The 18,194-nt window shown below is 32.5% G+C and overlaps 1 protein-coding gene across 1 annotated transcript in view; it reads right to left on the bottom strand.

Annotated features, from left to right (window-relative positions):
• Positions 1–530: 530 nt before the first annotated feature.
• LOC111709900 (SCO-spondin) overlaps positions 531–18,194 on the bottom strand; it is a 32,636-nt gene continuing 14,972 nt past the window's right edge. Inside the window, exons 16-31 of the mRNA XM_023483842.1 lie at positions 16,757–16,929; positions 16,299–16,426; positions 16,011–16,053; positions 15,305–15,408; positions 14,457–14,674; positions 13,584–13,766; positions 12,593–12,686; positions 12,274–12,370; positions 11,661–11,739; positions 8,903–9,003; positions 8,586–8,718; positions 8,230–8,294; positions 8,070–8,130; positions 6,272–6,347; positions 5,502–5,632; positions 531–1,060 (exon numbers count right to left, since the gene is read on the bottom strand). Of these exons, the coding sequence (XP_023339610.1) occupies positions 1,029–1,060; positions 5,502–5,632; positions 6,272–6,347; positions 8,070–8,130; positions 8,230–8,294; positions 8,586–8,718; positions 8,903–9,003; positions 11,661–11,739; positions 12,274–12,370; positions 12,593–12,686; positions 13,584–13,766; positions 14,457–14,674; positions 15,305–15,408; positions 16,011–16,053; positions 16,299–16,426; positions 16,757–16,929 (1,718 nt within the window). The 3' untranslated portion in view covers positions 531–1,028. The remainder of the gene's footprint in view (positions 1,061–5,501; positions 5,633–6,271; positions 6,348–8,069; positions 8,131–8,229; positions 8,295–8,585; positions 8,719–8,902; positions 9,004–11,660; positions 11,740–12,273; positions 12,371–12,592; positions 12,687–13,583; positions 13,767–14,456; positions 14,675–15,304; positions 15,409–16,010; positions 16,054–16,298; positions 16,427–16,756; positions 16,930–18,194) is intronic.

The raw sequence follows: 18,194 nt of genomic DNA, 5'->3' as shown, positions 1-18,194 counted from the left end.
CACTCTTTTTCTAACTCTCGAGATTAAATAATGCTTGTTCTCTTCTTGTTTTTAATCTTCAGATTAATTAACCGATCGGGATTAAGGATATCCCAATCTAAAGTTTTCAGCTTAGGACGTATAATATAAACGTTTTTAATAAATTCATGATGTATGGTATGAAGGGATGAAGTATTAAATTCCTCTAAATAAATCTTGTTTTTAATGCTTTTCAAAAATGGAATAAAAACTAAGCATTTTTCTTGACGTTTACAAAGGAATACGTGGGCCGGAGATTAAACTTAAACAATGAAATGGAAATTTTTTATTTTCTTTTTCTACGAAGAACATTGCCTGTTTCTTTTACATATTACAGTTTAAGCATTAGTTGAAGTTATGTAATACGATTCGTTTTGTTGCACGGACATATTGTATGGATACTTTAGACTTTTTCAACCTTAAAGCTAAACAACTCTTATAAAATAGAAATAGGTTGAAAGTTTTTATCATACAATTACAAATATGACATACACACAAATAAAATAAACACAGAGTTATATATCTTTATTTATATTTGTAACATTATCGTTCCTTCACCAAGATCCCTCTTATATAATACAAATGTTGATTCATACAAAATGGAAGCATTATTTTTTTTGTAGATACATTCATTTAATAACAAATAAAGCCGATTAAAAATCTAACTAAATTAAGTTACATAACTTTAAAGAAAGTTTAAGTAAATATTAGTAAGTTTTTGTTTAAAAAAGTTGTTCATTTTTTGTAGTTCTACTCAAACTTTCTTTAACGTTAAATATTTAAAGCTATGAGCAAAAATAAATCCAATGGACAATATGATATGTTTCTTAAACCAGTTATAAAATGGCAGACATGTATTGAAAGCTTAATTATGTCATTTTTCAGGCATCAACGTTTCATACCACTTTATATGCTTTTACGTTGGTCAAAAACAAATAAGATTAACGAACGCAAAATTTAGTCTATTTCCAGCTGAGCAAGGTGGTAATGGTAAGCTCTTAGCCATGTGGTTAGAACCCTTGCAGTATTCTTGCCCGTCTCCCTAAAATATATAAAAATTATTTAACTTAAATTTTATTTTACTAAAAATGAAAATTTTCTTCTCTATAATTGTACAATGTACATAAAATAAAAAATGGGATACAATGAAGTTTGCGAATTATTTATCTATAAATTTACGTTTAATAAATATTACAAATATGGGAAAAACTAAATATTTGGGCCAGATCGGTTCAGCCGTTTTGACGTTTACTGAAAAAAAAACATACCGCCCGCCGACAAATGCTTTTTTCTTTTTCTATTTCTTTTCATTCAAGTAAATCCAACCTAGCTTTGTAAACAAAACAAAAAACAAAAAATATTCCTCTTAATAATTCTTTTTATTAAATTCTGTTTCTAATTTGTAAGTTTTACAAGAACCTTTATTTTAGTAAATGTTAGTATTTCTAAATTCGAATAGGCTAAATGTCTGACGTCTTACACAGAACAGAAGGTTCTTTGCTTGATACATTTCTATTTCTTTTCCTTTATTCTTTTTTGCCTGCCTTCTCACACTTGGGATAACTTTAAATCTTCCCAGTTCCTTATTTTTATCATGTTTTGATACATCGTAGGTGTTACGTGTTGTCCTACATTAACAAGGCTAAGTAGTATAGATATAAGGGCAACTTTCTTAACTGTAATATTTCTATTTAGTTTTAGTTAAGTAATTGTAGAAATCAAGTTTTGAAACCCCACTGAGACATTCAAAATCATGAAAGACTCTTCAGTGAAAGTAAATAATCAAATTGAACTTCATTATCAAACGTTTCCCCCTTTATTCCTTCCTTTTTTTTCGTTTGAATTATCTAAATTACTCCTCTCCTTCATTTTTCTTTTATCTTCTCTCTTCTTTCCAAATTTAATTGGGACCAGATTTAATAAATTACGAGAAGTCGCTGAACTACTTAGATACAATTCAACCTACATCTCTTTTATGGCTTCATGCATCTTATTAGGGTTAGTTAACATCAGTGATTTAGGATTTGAGCCAGTGAGCACCGGTGAGATGGTTGAATGGTTAAATTAATCAAATTCCCAGTCCCTTTATGTCATATTTTAGATTTAATTCTTTACCCTTTATTTTATACTACATTGGGAACCTAGCTTTGCCTGGGCAATGTGTTTTCAATTGAAAAGTCTATCTAGACAATCTAAAACTTCTAAACCATATTTTTAAGACCGTTAAATTGTGTCTCTTAACGTGTTACTCAATAAAAATTTGAGGCAAATCGGTCAAGAGGTTTATGAGCAATGATCGGACATAAAAACAGACAGGAAAATAGAGTTTACTTCTGTATTACGTACTAGCTTAGAAACTCGGTATATATAGACTGGAAACTAAACTTTTACTTAAAAAAAGTCAACCTACTGAACTTAGAATTTTTAAACCAATCTAAGAAAATTCCCGTGGTTCGACCGAGTTTCCCAATCAATATTTGACGCAAATCGCTTAAGGGGCTCCTGAGACCATGACGGAACATCCAAGAGAAAAGATACTTTCATTAATTCTTTATTCTATATTATTCATGTTAGGTGCAGCTGCGCATAATGGATAACTGTATAAGTATAACTGAAATCCCTATATCCCTGTGTTGTATACCATCAATGAGATCAAATGAATTTAACTTCTTATTTATTTAATCCCTGTAAAAGCCTTGTAATACGGAGATAATCCTCTAAATCTTATATAAGAAAAGGTTTCACTGATAACATGTTTATGAGGCTCCAATCCTAATCGTTGTTTAGTGTTTAGGCTATTTTTACTGCAAAGTTTTTGAATGTTTGTGTCAGAAACAATCTCAAGAACTGACGAGGGTCAACACAGACCGAAATATATTTTCAATAAATGTGGAACTAACATCTACTTTTTTACTCTACAGAGGTTTGGTCCATCACCATCACCGGATTTTAAGTTTTTTAATTCTTCGCTAATTATAAGATCAACCTTACTGGACAGATAACCCCAAGGACAACCTTACTGGACAGATAACCCCAAGGACGCTTTTATACGAATTATTAAGCTTTATGCTTATGTTAAGAATGAAGATAAAACTAGCTTCGAAACTAATATTTTTCTATTGATGTCAAATAGCTCAACTTAGTATTGTTATACCAAGCTAGAATATTTCAGTGGTTCTAAGGAGCTTCTATATCCAAAAGAATTGAGTCTTTGCCACAAACTCTGCTTTTCTAAACCCTATATCTTTGAATTCCAACGTCGTAGACCTTAGATATTTCAAACTATGAATTCTATTAGATCAAATAATCTAAGCTTGAAATATCAAAGATTTGCGACATTGAAATCTAAAAATATTGGGATTATAAATTCAGAGCTTGTGGCAAAGACTCAATTCCTTTGTAAGGTAAATCGGTCAAAGGGTTCATTATGATTGGACAGACAAGCTTAGATTACTACTTTTTATTAATAAATTACTGTATCTATAGCAACTGAAAAAGCGAGCATGTTTTAGATACAATCAAAGGAATTGAGTCTTTGCAAACTCAGATTTTCTTATTTCTATCTTTCCAACCCAATTTAGTAGACCTTAGATATTTCAAACTATAAATTCTGTTAGATCAAATAATCTAAGTTTAGAATATTAAAGACTTTCTAACCCTTCAGGTTGCAAAGATATAGGGATAAGCAAGTTTAAGTTTGTGGCAAAGACTCAATTCCTTTGTTTGTACTAAATACAACTGTACATACTCGTGTATTCTATGCTATTGGGTTGCCTGACTTAATCCCCATAAATTGAAAGTTTAGTAAACTTTATCTTGACAGATCTTGATCACTTCATCCATCTCTTGTACGTACAGAGTGGTCAAATATTCAATAACCATTTTCCCCCGGGGGTTTAAATGTGTTTTTATACTTGATATATATACTTGATAAACTATATTTGTAGATTTTAAACTTTTCAGTTTCGAAATAAAAAATTTGTAATATAGACTTGAAAAAGGACTGAAAGTAAAAGGCCAAGATTGAATGAAATAATGAAACATGTTTGCACAGAAATCTATATTTACAGTGCTGGGAACTTTAGAATGGTGAATATTGGGATTAATGCTTGATCCACTCTTTTTCTTAATCTCCAGATTAAATATTGATTGTTTTCCTCATGAATTTCATCTTCAGATTAATTAACAGATCGGGATTGAGGATATCGCATTCTAAAGTTTTCAGCTCATGTTGACTATACAAACTGGTCATCTAATGATCTTAATTAACTCTTCTTCAACACGACATTCGCCCACAGTAGTGAAAATATATTCCATGGGACTCTTCCTATTCGATGCTTCGTGAATACTAAAAGAATCCAATATGGCTGATCCTGACTCCTTTTCTTCCCTGACCATATAATCCCGTTATTCCCTTTTGCCTGCTCTGGATAGGGTTTCAAAATTTTCGTTCAATCTCTTTCGCGAAAAATTGAACGAAAACAAAAATTTTTGGTCATTTTTGCGAAAACATTCGTTAAAATTCGTTTGAAATTTTCGTTAAATTCGTATTTTTTTCGCAAAAATTTTCAACAAACCATTTTCGCGAAATTTTAACCTTATTTTACTACCATTTTTGTTATATGTTAAGAATTTCTGAATTTTCGTTAAAACATTTTCTTTAAGAATTGTTTAATTGAAGTCAAAGTTGACAACTAAATTTACTGATTTTAAATAAGATTTAACCCTTATAGATTATTTACAAAAGATTCACATCAAACATTATACTCAGCCAATTTTAATCGTCATGCATTGGATAATTTGTCTGCGTATTAAATTAACTTTTATCATGAACCAGTCATACCATATTACAGCATTACCGGCAAAGGATTAGACTTAAGAAACAATAGTCAGAATTTGTTGGGTCTTTGTTTATTTTTTAATGTTCCCCGCAGCTTTAAACTTATTCTTTTCTTTGCCAAATCATTGAATATACAATTCACGAACTATTTTCAAAGAAAAGCCAATTTCAACATTTAGATTTTCATAGTTAACCCTAATCCTGGTTGGGCTATATTTGTCTAATATAGGCTGTGTGGGGGGGTTTTCCCCCCCCCCCCTCTATGATTTTGCCCCTACGAGTTGAGATAGGGGAGTGTGATACATGCTTAGTCCAACATTTCAAGGCCTGTTCATTAAAAAAATAGGACCTCTAACTTTAATGGTTATGGGGTGCAAGGGAGGATTTTAAATAAGTTCAAAAAGTATGTCGGAAATATGTTTGAAATAATTATTTTTAATTTGTACCATTTCCCTTCCCCTAGAACCAGTACCATTTCCCCTCCGCTAGAACCAGTACCATTTCCCCTCCCCTAGAACCAGTACCATTTCCCTTCCCCTAGAACCAGTACCATTTCCCCTCCCCTAGAACCAGTACCATTTCCCTTCCCCTTGTTTTTATTTACCCTCCCCTTCTTCTTCTTTTTTACCCACCTAGATCTCACCTGTTCTACATCGTTTAATGTACGCCAGATAGTTACATGAACGGAGACTAGGATCGAACCCGGTTCCATCAGGACACTTCATCTCATTACCAATCCAGTGAGTTTCATCAGCCTTCTGACATGAGAGAAACCTACACATTTTAAACAAAATAATGCTTTTCATTCTACTTTTTTACCTTATTCACTCATGGTCAGTCTAATTTTTATAAATCTGCTAAAATTTGTGTATTAGCTTACATAGCAACTTTTACTATTTTATGTATTTTTTGGCTGGAGAGGGGACCAAAACTAATATTTAATTAATATGCCAATATAAATCCAATGAATATTAAAAACATTGTTCCAAGTTCTGTATTTTTCTTATACTAATGCAATTATTCTTCATTTCACCATAGAATAGATGTTTTAATTGATGTTTTAAAATCTTTCTTTCAGATTCATATACACTATTTATATATGTGGAATTTTTCATGAAAAGAAAAAAATTGAATAAGCTTGGTTTCCACATGACTCCAATTCATTTAAGGAAAAGCTATCTTAGGTGTATTTAAATGTTTTTATTTTACAATATCTTTAATTCAGAACATTATTTCTCCGTTGATGAAACAGCTGAATTTTTAAGAAATGATTCAAATTTTTCAAAAGTTCTTAAACCTATGATTATTGTGAGCAAGATATTTTTTGTTTCAGAGAAAAAACCAGGCAGAGGCGTCATAAAGATATAATAATTTTATTGGTTGATATATAATCTATCATTGTTTTAATGTTACCTGGTACAATCTGTAGGATGGGGTAGAAGTTGACCAAAAAGATCTAATCCAGCTGCAGCGCATGCGTCTGCAGGATCTAAAGTTTTACATAATTATAGAATGTGTCAAAGTGATTGAAAAAAAGATAGAACCAATTAGGGGAACGTAGTTACGGAATAAAATAGTCCCATATATCATGTTGTTTATATTCCGGAAACTGATACATAAAGCGTTAGTTCTTCGTTACCGCATGAACCCTTGATTATCTCGCCACGGATAGAACCGCGGCGGGGAGAACAAGAGCTGACCCAAGTATGTAATGCAAGGAAAGTTAATTGCAGTTGCGTATACCCTGCGTACATATTGAAACCAGTTCTCCCTGGGCGGAATTTGTAAACAAGAATAGATGTCTCAGTACGTTCGTTTAGTTTTCCGAGGAGGTTCAAAGCATTGAATTTTGATAATTTTGATAATTCACATAATAGTGACCTATGACCAGAATTTTTCATTGATTTTTTATGTGAAAGATGGATCCCATGTCAGGCTTCGACATCCGTCTTGTGTTTACATTATCGCCCAGTGACAGTACACTGCAGTACAAAAGATGCGTAAACCTGAAATAACTTTCCTTGCATTAAATCCTTGAGCTGACCGTGGAGCTAAGGTAAAACTGGAACTAGGACGAGTCAGTTCACTCAGTTGGTAGGGAACCCAGGAATAATTCAGACGTATATAATGTTATGTCAGGAAGTCTAACGGAGAGAATTGATATTAACTCATAAAGACATCGTTCTTGTGCTAATTGGATTTTTGCAGGAGTATTGTAGAGTGCTTAGTATTTATTATTGCAAACCAATCCTTTGTATTTAAAAATATTCTTATTAACGTCAATGTAATCTTTCATTGGTTCTAAATTTATTTGCAGATAGTATTATATATTACCCTATATCAAGTTTGAGTTTTGTAACAATAACTGAAGTATACCCATGACCAGAGGTTGAAACTTGTTATGAGATAACGCTAAGCTTCAAAACTTTATCTCGATATTCACGGTGGTAACTTTAAATTTGAAGTGTAAGTGCTTGATTACTCATTTTTTGTTATTTTATACCTAAGTACTAGGTTCCTATCTCGGGATAATCAAAAAGGAATTAATCTAATCCTGCAGACGCCAAAATATACGGATAAATGTTTAATTTATACTATGGCTTAATACATAACACTTATTTTGAGTTTTTATTTTACTTACTTTTAGAGATTTTTGAGTTTTGAATAAGTTAAATATCCATTAAATACACATCAGCAACCCGTTGGCAAAGTTTTGAACAAAAAGTTAGAATTTATGTAAAATTCATCATCCGAAAGAATGGTTTTTAGAATAAAATTCTTGCAATCCTTGCAAAATTCTCTCTAAGACAGCAAATGTATAAAAAAATAATAATTACATTTAAATTGAGCTATTAAGAATTAAACTAAATAATCAACAAATAAAACTTAAGAAAGATTTGTCCCCAATACGATATTTTACAAGTTGACAATATAGTAAAATACGGTTTGATCTAGAAAATAAATATTCAACTTCTTTAAAAATGTTAAATTCTTACAATTTCCTTTATTGTCTCGATATCATAAATCTGCAAGTCACCGCAGTTGACATTAATCCGTTTTTAGTTAGAAAAATAAGGATATCTCACAGACAAAAGTATCTGGGTACCATTACATGATGTGGACATGCCATTTCATAAAGTGAGGGTCACTTGTCTCTATTCTACAGGCTCTTGATGCGATTTAAGATTTGGATGATAAATTCTTGACTCACCTATATATTCTTCTGAATCAAGGTTGGTGGAAATAAAATTGTTACTCAGGCTTTCAAACTCCTGAAATATTTTGTTCAGTGTTCAAAAAAGTTATGCATAATATTTTTAAGAGTTTGTAAGAAAGTTTTACGAACTTTTATAAATTTTCATTCTTCCCACCTGGTCGTCCTCATTCTCAGCTACAAGTGCAGCTGTTTCCGGTCTAAACACTCCAGTTCCGCTTCCTGTCAAGAGACAACAAGGTTAGGATAGGGAAGGACTGTAAGAAAATGTAAAAAAGAAAAGCTACAAACATAGAAGATAATTAAGAAGAAGGACAAGAAGAACAAGAACAGGAAAAAAAATAATAAGAACAAGAACAAGACAAGTACAAGAACATGAATATGAACAAGAACAAGAACAAGTATAAAAAAATTAAGACAAGCCAAATTTTAACAATAAAAATTAACATGAACAAAATAAAAAACTGTAACAAAATAATAGTAAAAATCGAAAATATGATGAGTTTTGTTTACCAAGGTCTATGTCATCTATTGGGTTCTCAATGGTACCAATATTGATATCAAGATCAATATCTATCTCAGGGCCATATCCAATACTTCCGATGGTTGTTGTTGTTGTACTTGGTGGAGGTGTCATCCCCATCACCTAGTTGGGATATATAAATAAGTTTTAATTTCTTGGGAATAGTGCATAAAAAGAACAAAGCATTTTAAAAACTTTCTGTTTGAGGTAATAGCCATTGTCGAAACAATTCCAATATATTTTTTAACAATCAAGGTGTAATTAGCAATAACTATTTATCAATATATCTTTAATTCATACAACGAACCTGCATACAACACGCTTTATATCTAGACATGCAGCAGTCCTTATTGTTTGGCCAGCTTCCATATCTGTTTGTACAACCAAAATAGTCCCAGGAGCAATCAGCTTAAAAGGCAAGAATTTAATGTTTACTAATAATTTGATTTTTAATAGAATTAAGCAGAAGACATTGCAGTCTGCAGTAAATCATGAAGTAGAATTGAATATGGAGAAATAGTATAACTATAGGCACAGTTAGTAAGTTCATAGTTGTTAACCCAGTTGACACCAAGAATGTAATGCAAGGAAAGTTAATTGCAGTTGCGTATACTCTGCGTACATATTGAAACCAGTTCTCTCTGGGCGGAATTTGTACACAAAAATAGATGCCTCAGTGTTCGTTTAGTATCCGAGGAGGTTAAAAGCATTGAATTTTGATAATTTTGGTAATTCACATAATAGTTTCCTATGACCAGAATATTTCATTGATTATTTATGTGAAAGATGGATCCCATTTCAGGCTTCGACATCCGCCTCGTGTTTTAATTACCGTCCAGTGACAGTTCACTGCAGTACAAAACATGCGTACACTTCTGAAATAACTTTCCTTGCATCAAATCCTTGGTTGACACTATATTAGATATCTAACTTTTAATTTACAAGATTCTAAGGTTTTATGCAGGAAATATAAACCTTAGTGCATTTAAAAAAATATAAGATTATATTTTTGCCAATGAGTGTATGCATTGTGCAATTGTAGTAACCTTATTCTAATCTCAAAATTAAAAATGGAGTAATTATAAATTATATGACTGCTTACTTCTTTTATTTTACACTTTTTATCCCCTAAAATATTGATTTAGCTTTTATTAACTATTTTAGTAAATGCAGGATGAATAACATTAATTATTTGTAAAAAAAACTGTTTTCCGGTGTAAGTCTGTAGATATTCTTGTGATGAGCATGAGAGGGTAGTATGGTTAAGGCTGAGGAGGGGATAAGGGATGGACGGCGTGGTTTTAGACACTTAGATTGATGTTGTTTGACGGGATAATTTAAGGTTGTCTATCAAACCCGCACCATATACATATATATATCTACATATTACAAAGACTACTACAGAGGGAACACAGATAACTAAATGAAAATGCGTCCTTTCTAATAATAGATAACGACGGCTTAAATCACACTTACACCAAATGTACACCAAACTGTAAATTGTTTTATCTGAGCATGCTAAATCTGTGTATATCTGAGTTTAAGTTAGGCGTTAAAGTTTTGTGAACTCTCTGTAGCGCTCTCTGCCATAATTTTAACATCTTAACAGAATCCTATATATGGACAAGCAGATACAGACAATAGGTTCAAACAATTTATCTTACATTTTAAGATTTGCAAGATACAGCTTTGCAGAAACCATTGTTTTTCCTCAGATGGGATATGTTTGAACATTTTTTTAGTATGCAATTTCTTTAATCCCACCCAAGTATAACTAGACTTTTAGGGCACTTCGTCCCGTTTTCTATTTCAACTCGTAATTTCAGCATCTTAGCACTATAGCATCTTGTCTCTGTACGAAATAAAACAATAGAAAAAAATTGTCGGATAAATATTAATATTTTTTGTGGATTTTCAAAAATTTTCACAAATCAAAAATTTTTAGAGACAAAGGAATTGAGTCTTTGTCACAAAATCTTAATTTATAATCCCTATTTCTTTGAAACCCAATGTCGTAAATCTTTGATATTTCAAACTTATATTATTTGATCTAACAGAATTCATAGTTTGAAATATCTAAAGGGTCTACGACATTGGAATCCAAAGATATAGGGTTTAGAAAAGCAGAGTTTGTGGCAAAGACTCAATTCCTTTATGCAATTCTGAGCATCCAAAACCTTCCCTGGGGTCAAGTAAGTTTCCTCAAAATTTTGAGGTTGATCGGATCAGCCGTTTTTACTTTTATTGGAGACATAGAAACAGATAGACAGAGAAACAAGTCAAAGTATATTCAAAGTATATACATAGATAAAGGTTTATGACCCTTTTCTCTAATACTTTTTTATATATAACCCTGCATTCCCCTTTAAAATGCCTCCTTAGAAACTTATTATATCAAAGATCATTGCCGTTCTAAATATCGACCAGTTTAATCCCCACTTGATCTTTACAATCAAGCATCACTTAAGATCCCCCAGCTAAATTCCTTTTCTATGATCACCCTTTTCAATCTCTCTACCCTCGCTCATGATTTGAAGTTCATAAAGTAATTGAGTCTTTGCCACAAACTCTGATTTTCTAATCCCTTTATCTTTGCAACCCGATGTCATAGCCTTTCGTTATGTAAATTATGTTAGATAAAAAAAGTCCAAGTTTGAAATATCAAAGGCTTGCCCCATACGGTTGCCAAGATATAGGGATTAGAAAATTTGAGTTTATGGCTAAAACTAAAACTCCATTCCCCTTTAGCAATACTGCAACGTCCATTTTTAGTGTTTAACCTAGTTTAGTTTAACCTATATTTACTTCCAGTTTAGTTAAACCTATATTTACTTCTAGTTTATTATGACCTATATTTACTTCTAGTTTATTATGACCTATATTTACTTCTAGTTTAGTTTAACCTATATTTCCTTCCAGTTTAGTTTTACCTATATTTACTTCTTGTTTAGTTTTATCTATATTTCCTTCTAGTTTAGTTTTACCTATATTTACTTCTAGTTCAGTTTTATCTATATTTACTTCTATTTTAGTTTTACCTATATTTACTTCTAGTTTAGTTTTACCTATATTTACTGCTGGTTTGTTGTTGAAGGCTAGAAACTGACTTGGAACTTTTATGTTTCCACAATCTACACTTGGAGCCTGAATATGAAATCAAATATATTTGCTTTAATCCTATGAGGCACTTTATAGATGCTATTTTTCAAACTGTATTAGAAAATTTTGTTATTGATAGTGGAAACAAAAAGTATTAACGAGTAGAATTTTTTTTTTAAATCTACTTTTTTTCTTCAATTAGTGCGTGCATGTTTCATTATGGATTGAAAACGAAGAATTCACTATTGATTTTTAGTAACGAATAGTAATGCAAATTGTCGGATTTTGATTCAAAGTGTAGTTGCGTCAATACTTATTTTTTAGTGTGTTGTGATCGTTATCTCAGGTTTAATTAATTATATAGCCATTTTTTCAATTCTTGCTGCAAAGAGTGCATCAATTCAATAATTACGAAATGCATGATCTTAATTGATCTTGAAGAAAAAAATGAAAAACGGAGATTTAACTTAAATCTAAACCTTTGACCATCTCTCCTCGCAAAAACACCTTTATTTCATTAAAGGTCAGATTCAGTATAAAATTGAAGCTCCCCAAGCTAAGGCCGGTTGATTTTCAAACCTGTGTTGTTGTTGTTGTCGTGGTTGAACATTGTTGTTTATTGCATTCTTCAGAATCCTGGTTTGGCCCAGGACAGGGGGAAGTCAACAACCCTAGTCTATTCATTAATTAATTATTTGAAGCAATCTCTTAAAATATGATAATCTTTTATATTAAGGCTTAAAAATATTGTGCTTGTTGTTGTATTTTACATCCATAGAAAGAAGGGTTAACTCGTAAAATCAAAAAAATATTATTGAAAAGTGGATAAGTATTTTTTGGCGACAACTTATTATATATTATTCTGAAAATTTTAAAAAGGTTAGACACATATATGTACCTATTATTTGTTATTTCACAAGTTCTATCCCTTCTTCTAGACCCCCCTCCACAACTCACTGTGCATTCACTCCAGCTACTCCAGTCACTCCAACCTGATTTAAACCAAAACATCATGATCTATAAGTTTGATTTATTTACACTATGCAGTTTGCATAAGGTAGAGTGTTTACTGTGACAGATCGAATATCAAATCAAATCAAATCAAATCAAATCAAATCAAATCAAATCAAATCAAATCAAATATTATTTAATTACGCAGAAACGTTAAATAATATTATTCATCAATTAATATTATGAGGGGAGGGGGTAGATCAATTGACTCATGATCAGCTTTCCATTTGCTCAAAAAAAAGAAGGAAAAAACACAAAGATATGGTATTAACGGTGTGGTGGTGAATGGTTTAGCTTGAACATACAAAATATAAAACAGGGAACTGAATACCCGCCACAGGTTCTAATTTCCTTTCAGTCTGATGGTATAGACACAACACAGTTGTTATATTTAACTTAGACTGTTCGATTTAACAAAATTCATAGTTTGGAATCACGAAGGTTTACACCATCAGGTTGTATAAAATGAAGGGCCGGATATAAAATTAAAATGTTTGCCGAGTATTGACAAATTTCTTATTGCTCTAACCCCGGAAACTTCCAAAGCTTTGATAACAATTAAGTAAATTGTACTGTAGTTTCTGGCCAACTAGAGGTCAACTGAGCTTTTTTTATCTTTCGCCCAGAAACACATATTTGTATTGTATTTGGTTTCGGAGTTTCTATGATATTCATATTTAAGGAGTATGGAGTCGACCCGTTCCGTTTCACTATTTGAGTTATATATGTTTTGCTGACTTCCTTTTAAAAACAGAAATTTTTAAATCTCGTATTTTTCTTGGCGTCAAGGTGAAAGGCTTGCCTAAAGATTATTTAGGTGAAGCGGATCGGGTCGAATCCTGCTTAATGGTTTTCCACACAACTTGAAAATTATCTACCTTGGCATGGTTTGGTTTGGCACATTTCCTGTTCCTCTCCTTCTCCTACACAGGGAGGAACTGCACTTCCACTCCTTGTATCCGCGTCCGTAGAACATTCTCGGTTCCTGCTCCGGGATCCTGTTCCACATGTTGCTGAACAAGGAGACCAAGAGCCCCATGGTTTCCAGCTTGAACAAGGACCTGAATGAGTTATATTAATGGTTTTCATTTTACTCTGATTATTGCTAACAGACGGCAGTGGTTTATGAAATTTTACTAATCTTGTTTCACAGTGAGATTAATGCTTTCTAATACTAAACATTAAATAAGGAAAAATATTTCAACAAAATATTTTCAGGTTTATTTGATACTAGCTGTAGGGCCCGGCGATGCTCCCCCGGCCACAAAAATGTCAACCCATTCGGTCCAGCCGTTTTGCCGGCTATTGTCTTGTTTTATTTTATAGATTTTGAGGGGAAAAAATAACATAAACAACAAATTTCCTGTAACTTTCTAAGATAATTTTATTTTAAATTTTTGCTTCAATTTGTTAACAATAGTAACAAAGACAAGGCCGGGTGTACGGTGGGTTAAATGTATATACATAAACACAGACAGCTCTGTCTTTTAGTACAATGAAAAAATAAAAATTCAATTTAAGAAGTAGTAAGAAGCAGTAGCATTAGAGTTTTAATATTTTCTTATTATCCAGCTAATTAATGTTAAAGGGACTGGACACGTAATTTCAATTAGTAGAGAGTGGCATATTAGATTCACAGCGAGTAATTGTACTGTATAGCTGTTCATTCATCAATAGGTAAATCAATGTGTAGTTGATCCAGTATGTTTTATGCACAAAATATTAGCTTAATGGATATGGATATGGTTTACCTGAACTGCAGTCTTCTTGTTCGCTTTCTTCTCCTGGACAGGAGTCTAAATATCTAACAGCAGGACCACAGGTTCTTCTTCTTTCTTTCAAGCCAGATCCACACGTTGATGAGCAGGTTGACCAGGTGCTCCAGGTACTCCAGGATACACACGTTCTATCCTTACAATCCCTCACCTCCTCCCCATCACCTGAACACTCTCCTAGTCCGCGGCATTTCCTATCAGACAATATCCATTCCAATTTATTCAAATTTTTCATGAACTTTCTTAAATTTCTATTTAGATTTTACTTTGTCCTCTCCTGACCTGATTTAAAGAATTTATTCAATTTCAGACAAAATAATTTTTAACTATAGTACAATTTAGATTTCTTGAAACTAAGATAGGGATGATTATTGTTTGTATAGGATCGAAGGAATACAAAATAGAGTTGATTGCTAATAAAATCCTTAAAAACCAGATCACGTATATGCTGTGAAATGCATTCTTGGAATATACAATCGTTAAACTAAAAGGCCTTTGTTAATGTGTAATCTTTATTGAACTAGGCTTTCAGGGCGCTTTGCAACCATTTTCTAGCAACAACTTTTAAGTGTTGCTCTTAATTCAAGCTACCGTTTAACTTCGTAAATCAAGGAATTTTCTGTTTGAATTTGTGCATTTTCAAAAAAAATATGATGTCGACATTATTTTCTGGGAAAAGTTTTTCATCTTTAACCATCCATAAACCATTCTCTGGGGTTATGTGAGTTGCAGAAAAAAAAGGCCCGATGGTTCAGCCGTTTATTGTATACAGACAGACAAACAAGCAAAGTATATATATAAATTTAAGGTTTAGATATTGGTCCCTTGTTCTAGACTGTGATCCAGGACCACATGTAACAGAACATGAGGACCAGGTAGTCCAACTAGTCCATTCTGGACACTGCTCCTCATTACACGTCTCTCCTTCCTATTGGTTTAAATACAACTTAAAGCTAATATTCCTTTTTTACAGCAAACATAAGAAATGCAATTAATTCATGCAAACATTCTTTTGGTAGAACAGAGCAAATAACTTTAGAACGGTCGATATCGAGATTAATGCTCGATCCTCTATTTTTGATAATCTGAAGACTTTAGATTAACTTTTAGAGATCGATTGAACGAACGTAAGCTTTGGATTGATGTGTAATAAGAATAATGTTAAAAAGGACTATAGTCCTTAAATGTGATAAAATATGTTTTTTAATAAGTTCATATTACCATGATTAAATTTATATTTGTTTAAATGCTCTAAAAGCCGGCTTGTGAACAGCTGACTTTAGTTCAATCGAATATTAGTCCAATCGATATAGCATCGTATCTGTATTTGTTATCAAACGTATCTTTATTTCATTCAGTAGGAAATGTGATATTCAACAAGAGGGGATTAAAAAGAAAACTAAAAGTTTCCTAGTGAATATTCAGTTATCCAATTCTAAAGTTTTCAGCTCAGGTTGTTAAAATCAACGAAAAAGGATTTATTAGTATCAATACATCTATCTTTTAAACAATTATTTTTAAAAGTTGTTCCTTAAAGTTTCCGACACAGAGCTTCTCCTCTTCACAGATGCACCTGGAGCAAACAACAAATTCACCACTTGTATATAAAGTCTTATTTTTAAATCAGATGTATTTTTCATTCTTTGGCATTTGAACTCGCTAGCTGTCAACTTTCTTGCTCGATAATCTCAAGGGAGTTAAATTATTAAAATCATTAATAACAGGCCTATTACTGTCTTTGACATGGAATGCGGAGAGGCCTGAACTTCCGCAAACATTTACCATGAACCCTGAATATGTGTTTGTAATAACTTATACCTGACACCATCAACCAGACATTGTCGCTCTCTCTCTCTAAACCCTCCACCACAAGGAGCAGTACAGTTGGTCCAATCCGTCCAGGGACTCCAGCCAGGACAACCTTGCATATTACACTCCTCGTTTTCCTTTACCAGATACTCATTTAGCCAATCTTTGAATTTTTCTTACAATTCACTCACTTTTTTCTTTTTATTGCTCCCAATTAAAATTAATTAATTAATAGTTAATTATTTTTTTCGAATACTACCTTTTTTCATACCTATTTTCCTTTCTTCTTTAGCAATTATTTCCTTAACTTACATTAACCTTTAATCTATTCAAATTTTATCATTTCATTCGCAACAATCTTCTTTCCAATTAACCTTCTTTCTTATTTCCCATCTCACATCAAATACAGCTGTACATTTACAAATTTACGGTGGATCAATCGTTTGAATAGCTAATGTATATCTTTCCTCATTTTCGCCCGTGCACCCGTCCCCAGATCTCTCGACACAGTCTCTTGTGCGCCGACGTGACCCCCCTCCACACGTGACTGAGCATTCCGTCCATTCAGACCAATTGGTCCAGGCAGGACACTTGTCTTCGTTACATGACTCAGTGGTAGACGCATCGCCTGGGCATTCGCCTTAAAACATTCGTCGAATTTTAATTTCAGGTGGACCGGTAAAACTGTGAATTTGGAAGACAATTTGCTATCTTTTGTGTAAATAGAACTATGTAAAATCATAACTTCAGTCTAACAGTCACCTTCCTATTTCACAGTTTTATGGGTCTCAATGTATATTTATATTCAAAATATGTAAAGTTTTCAATTGTATTGTACACGTATCACCAACGTTTTGTGACAATTATGGATATCTGAATCTGAAATATAGATACTTTTAAAAAGTCTGAGTTTTCATTTACCTTTTATTTAATATGAATGAAACACCATCTAACAATAGAACTTAGTAGAATGTTTGGTACAGGGTATTCAGAAAAAGAGTGATTTATAAATTAATAAGTCTCAAATTTAGGATCAAACTTATTTGATGATTTGGAATAAACATGGTTAATTGATAATAACTTTTATTCTGATATTATGACCCTTCTTACGACAAAACGAGTTTTTGGATAAAATTGTGAGTAAAAAGACTTATAAATTGTATGAAAAGGGTCCAAACCTCATGTGAATTAGCAAAAAGCAAAGTTACCAAACTATATCATAGTTATAATTGGAATTATTATCTTCCATATATTTTCTCCCGTTAAACTACTTTAACTTAAAATCCTCCAATTTACATATTTTATCCTCCTCCCAACAAAACCTTGGTAAACTATTTATCAAAACAATATACAAGGCAGGCATGAATAAATACAGCAAGTCGTAAAAAACTAACACAGGCTTGGATCATTATGCAAATCAAATGAAAGTCGTTTGTGCATTTCAAAATGTTGTCTGCCTTCTTTGCATCTTAAAAATGGAGTAGAAATAAAAATGGTTAACCCATTTGGGTTTTATTAAACGTTTTTTTTCAATTGACCCTTCAATTATATTGCCGATTCACAACAGTGCCCTGTAAATCTTTATCTAAGTAACAAAATGTTGAATTTTTTACATTTATCGCAGAATTTACATGTGGTTAGTTTTAAGTTTGCCATTTTCATGTTTAAAGTGTGCCCTGCAATCCTCACGGGTCATATTTAAATTGTTTCACGCCAACGCCCAAAGTATGCTGTGCCCGCTTCCCTCCTGTCCCTGGCATATATAAAAAGTGCCCCCTCCCCTTTGTCCCTGGCATGTATAAAGTGTGCCCCCTCCCTCCTGTCCCTGGTATGTATAAAGTGTGCCCCCTCCCTCCTGTCCCTGGTATGTATAAAGTGTGCCCCCTCCCTCCTGTCCCTGGTATG

The sequence above is a fragment of the Eurytemora carolleeae genome, unplaced genomic scaffold, assembly GCF_000591075.1.
Source record: "Eurytemora carolleeae unplaced genomic scaffold, Eaff_2.0 scaffold46, whole genome shotgun sequence".
NCBI lineage: Eukaryota > Metazoa > Arthropoda > Copepoda > Calanoida > Temoridae > Eurytemora > Eurytemora carolleeae.
Note: the sequence above shows the minus strand (reverse complement) of the source record. Positions and strands in the feature narration are given on the sequence as shown.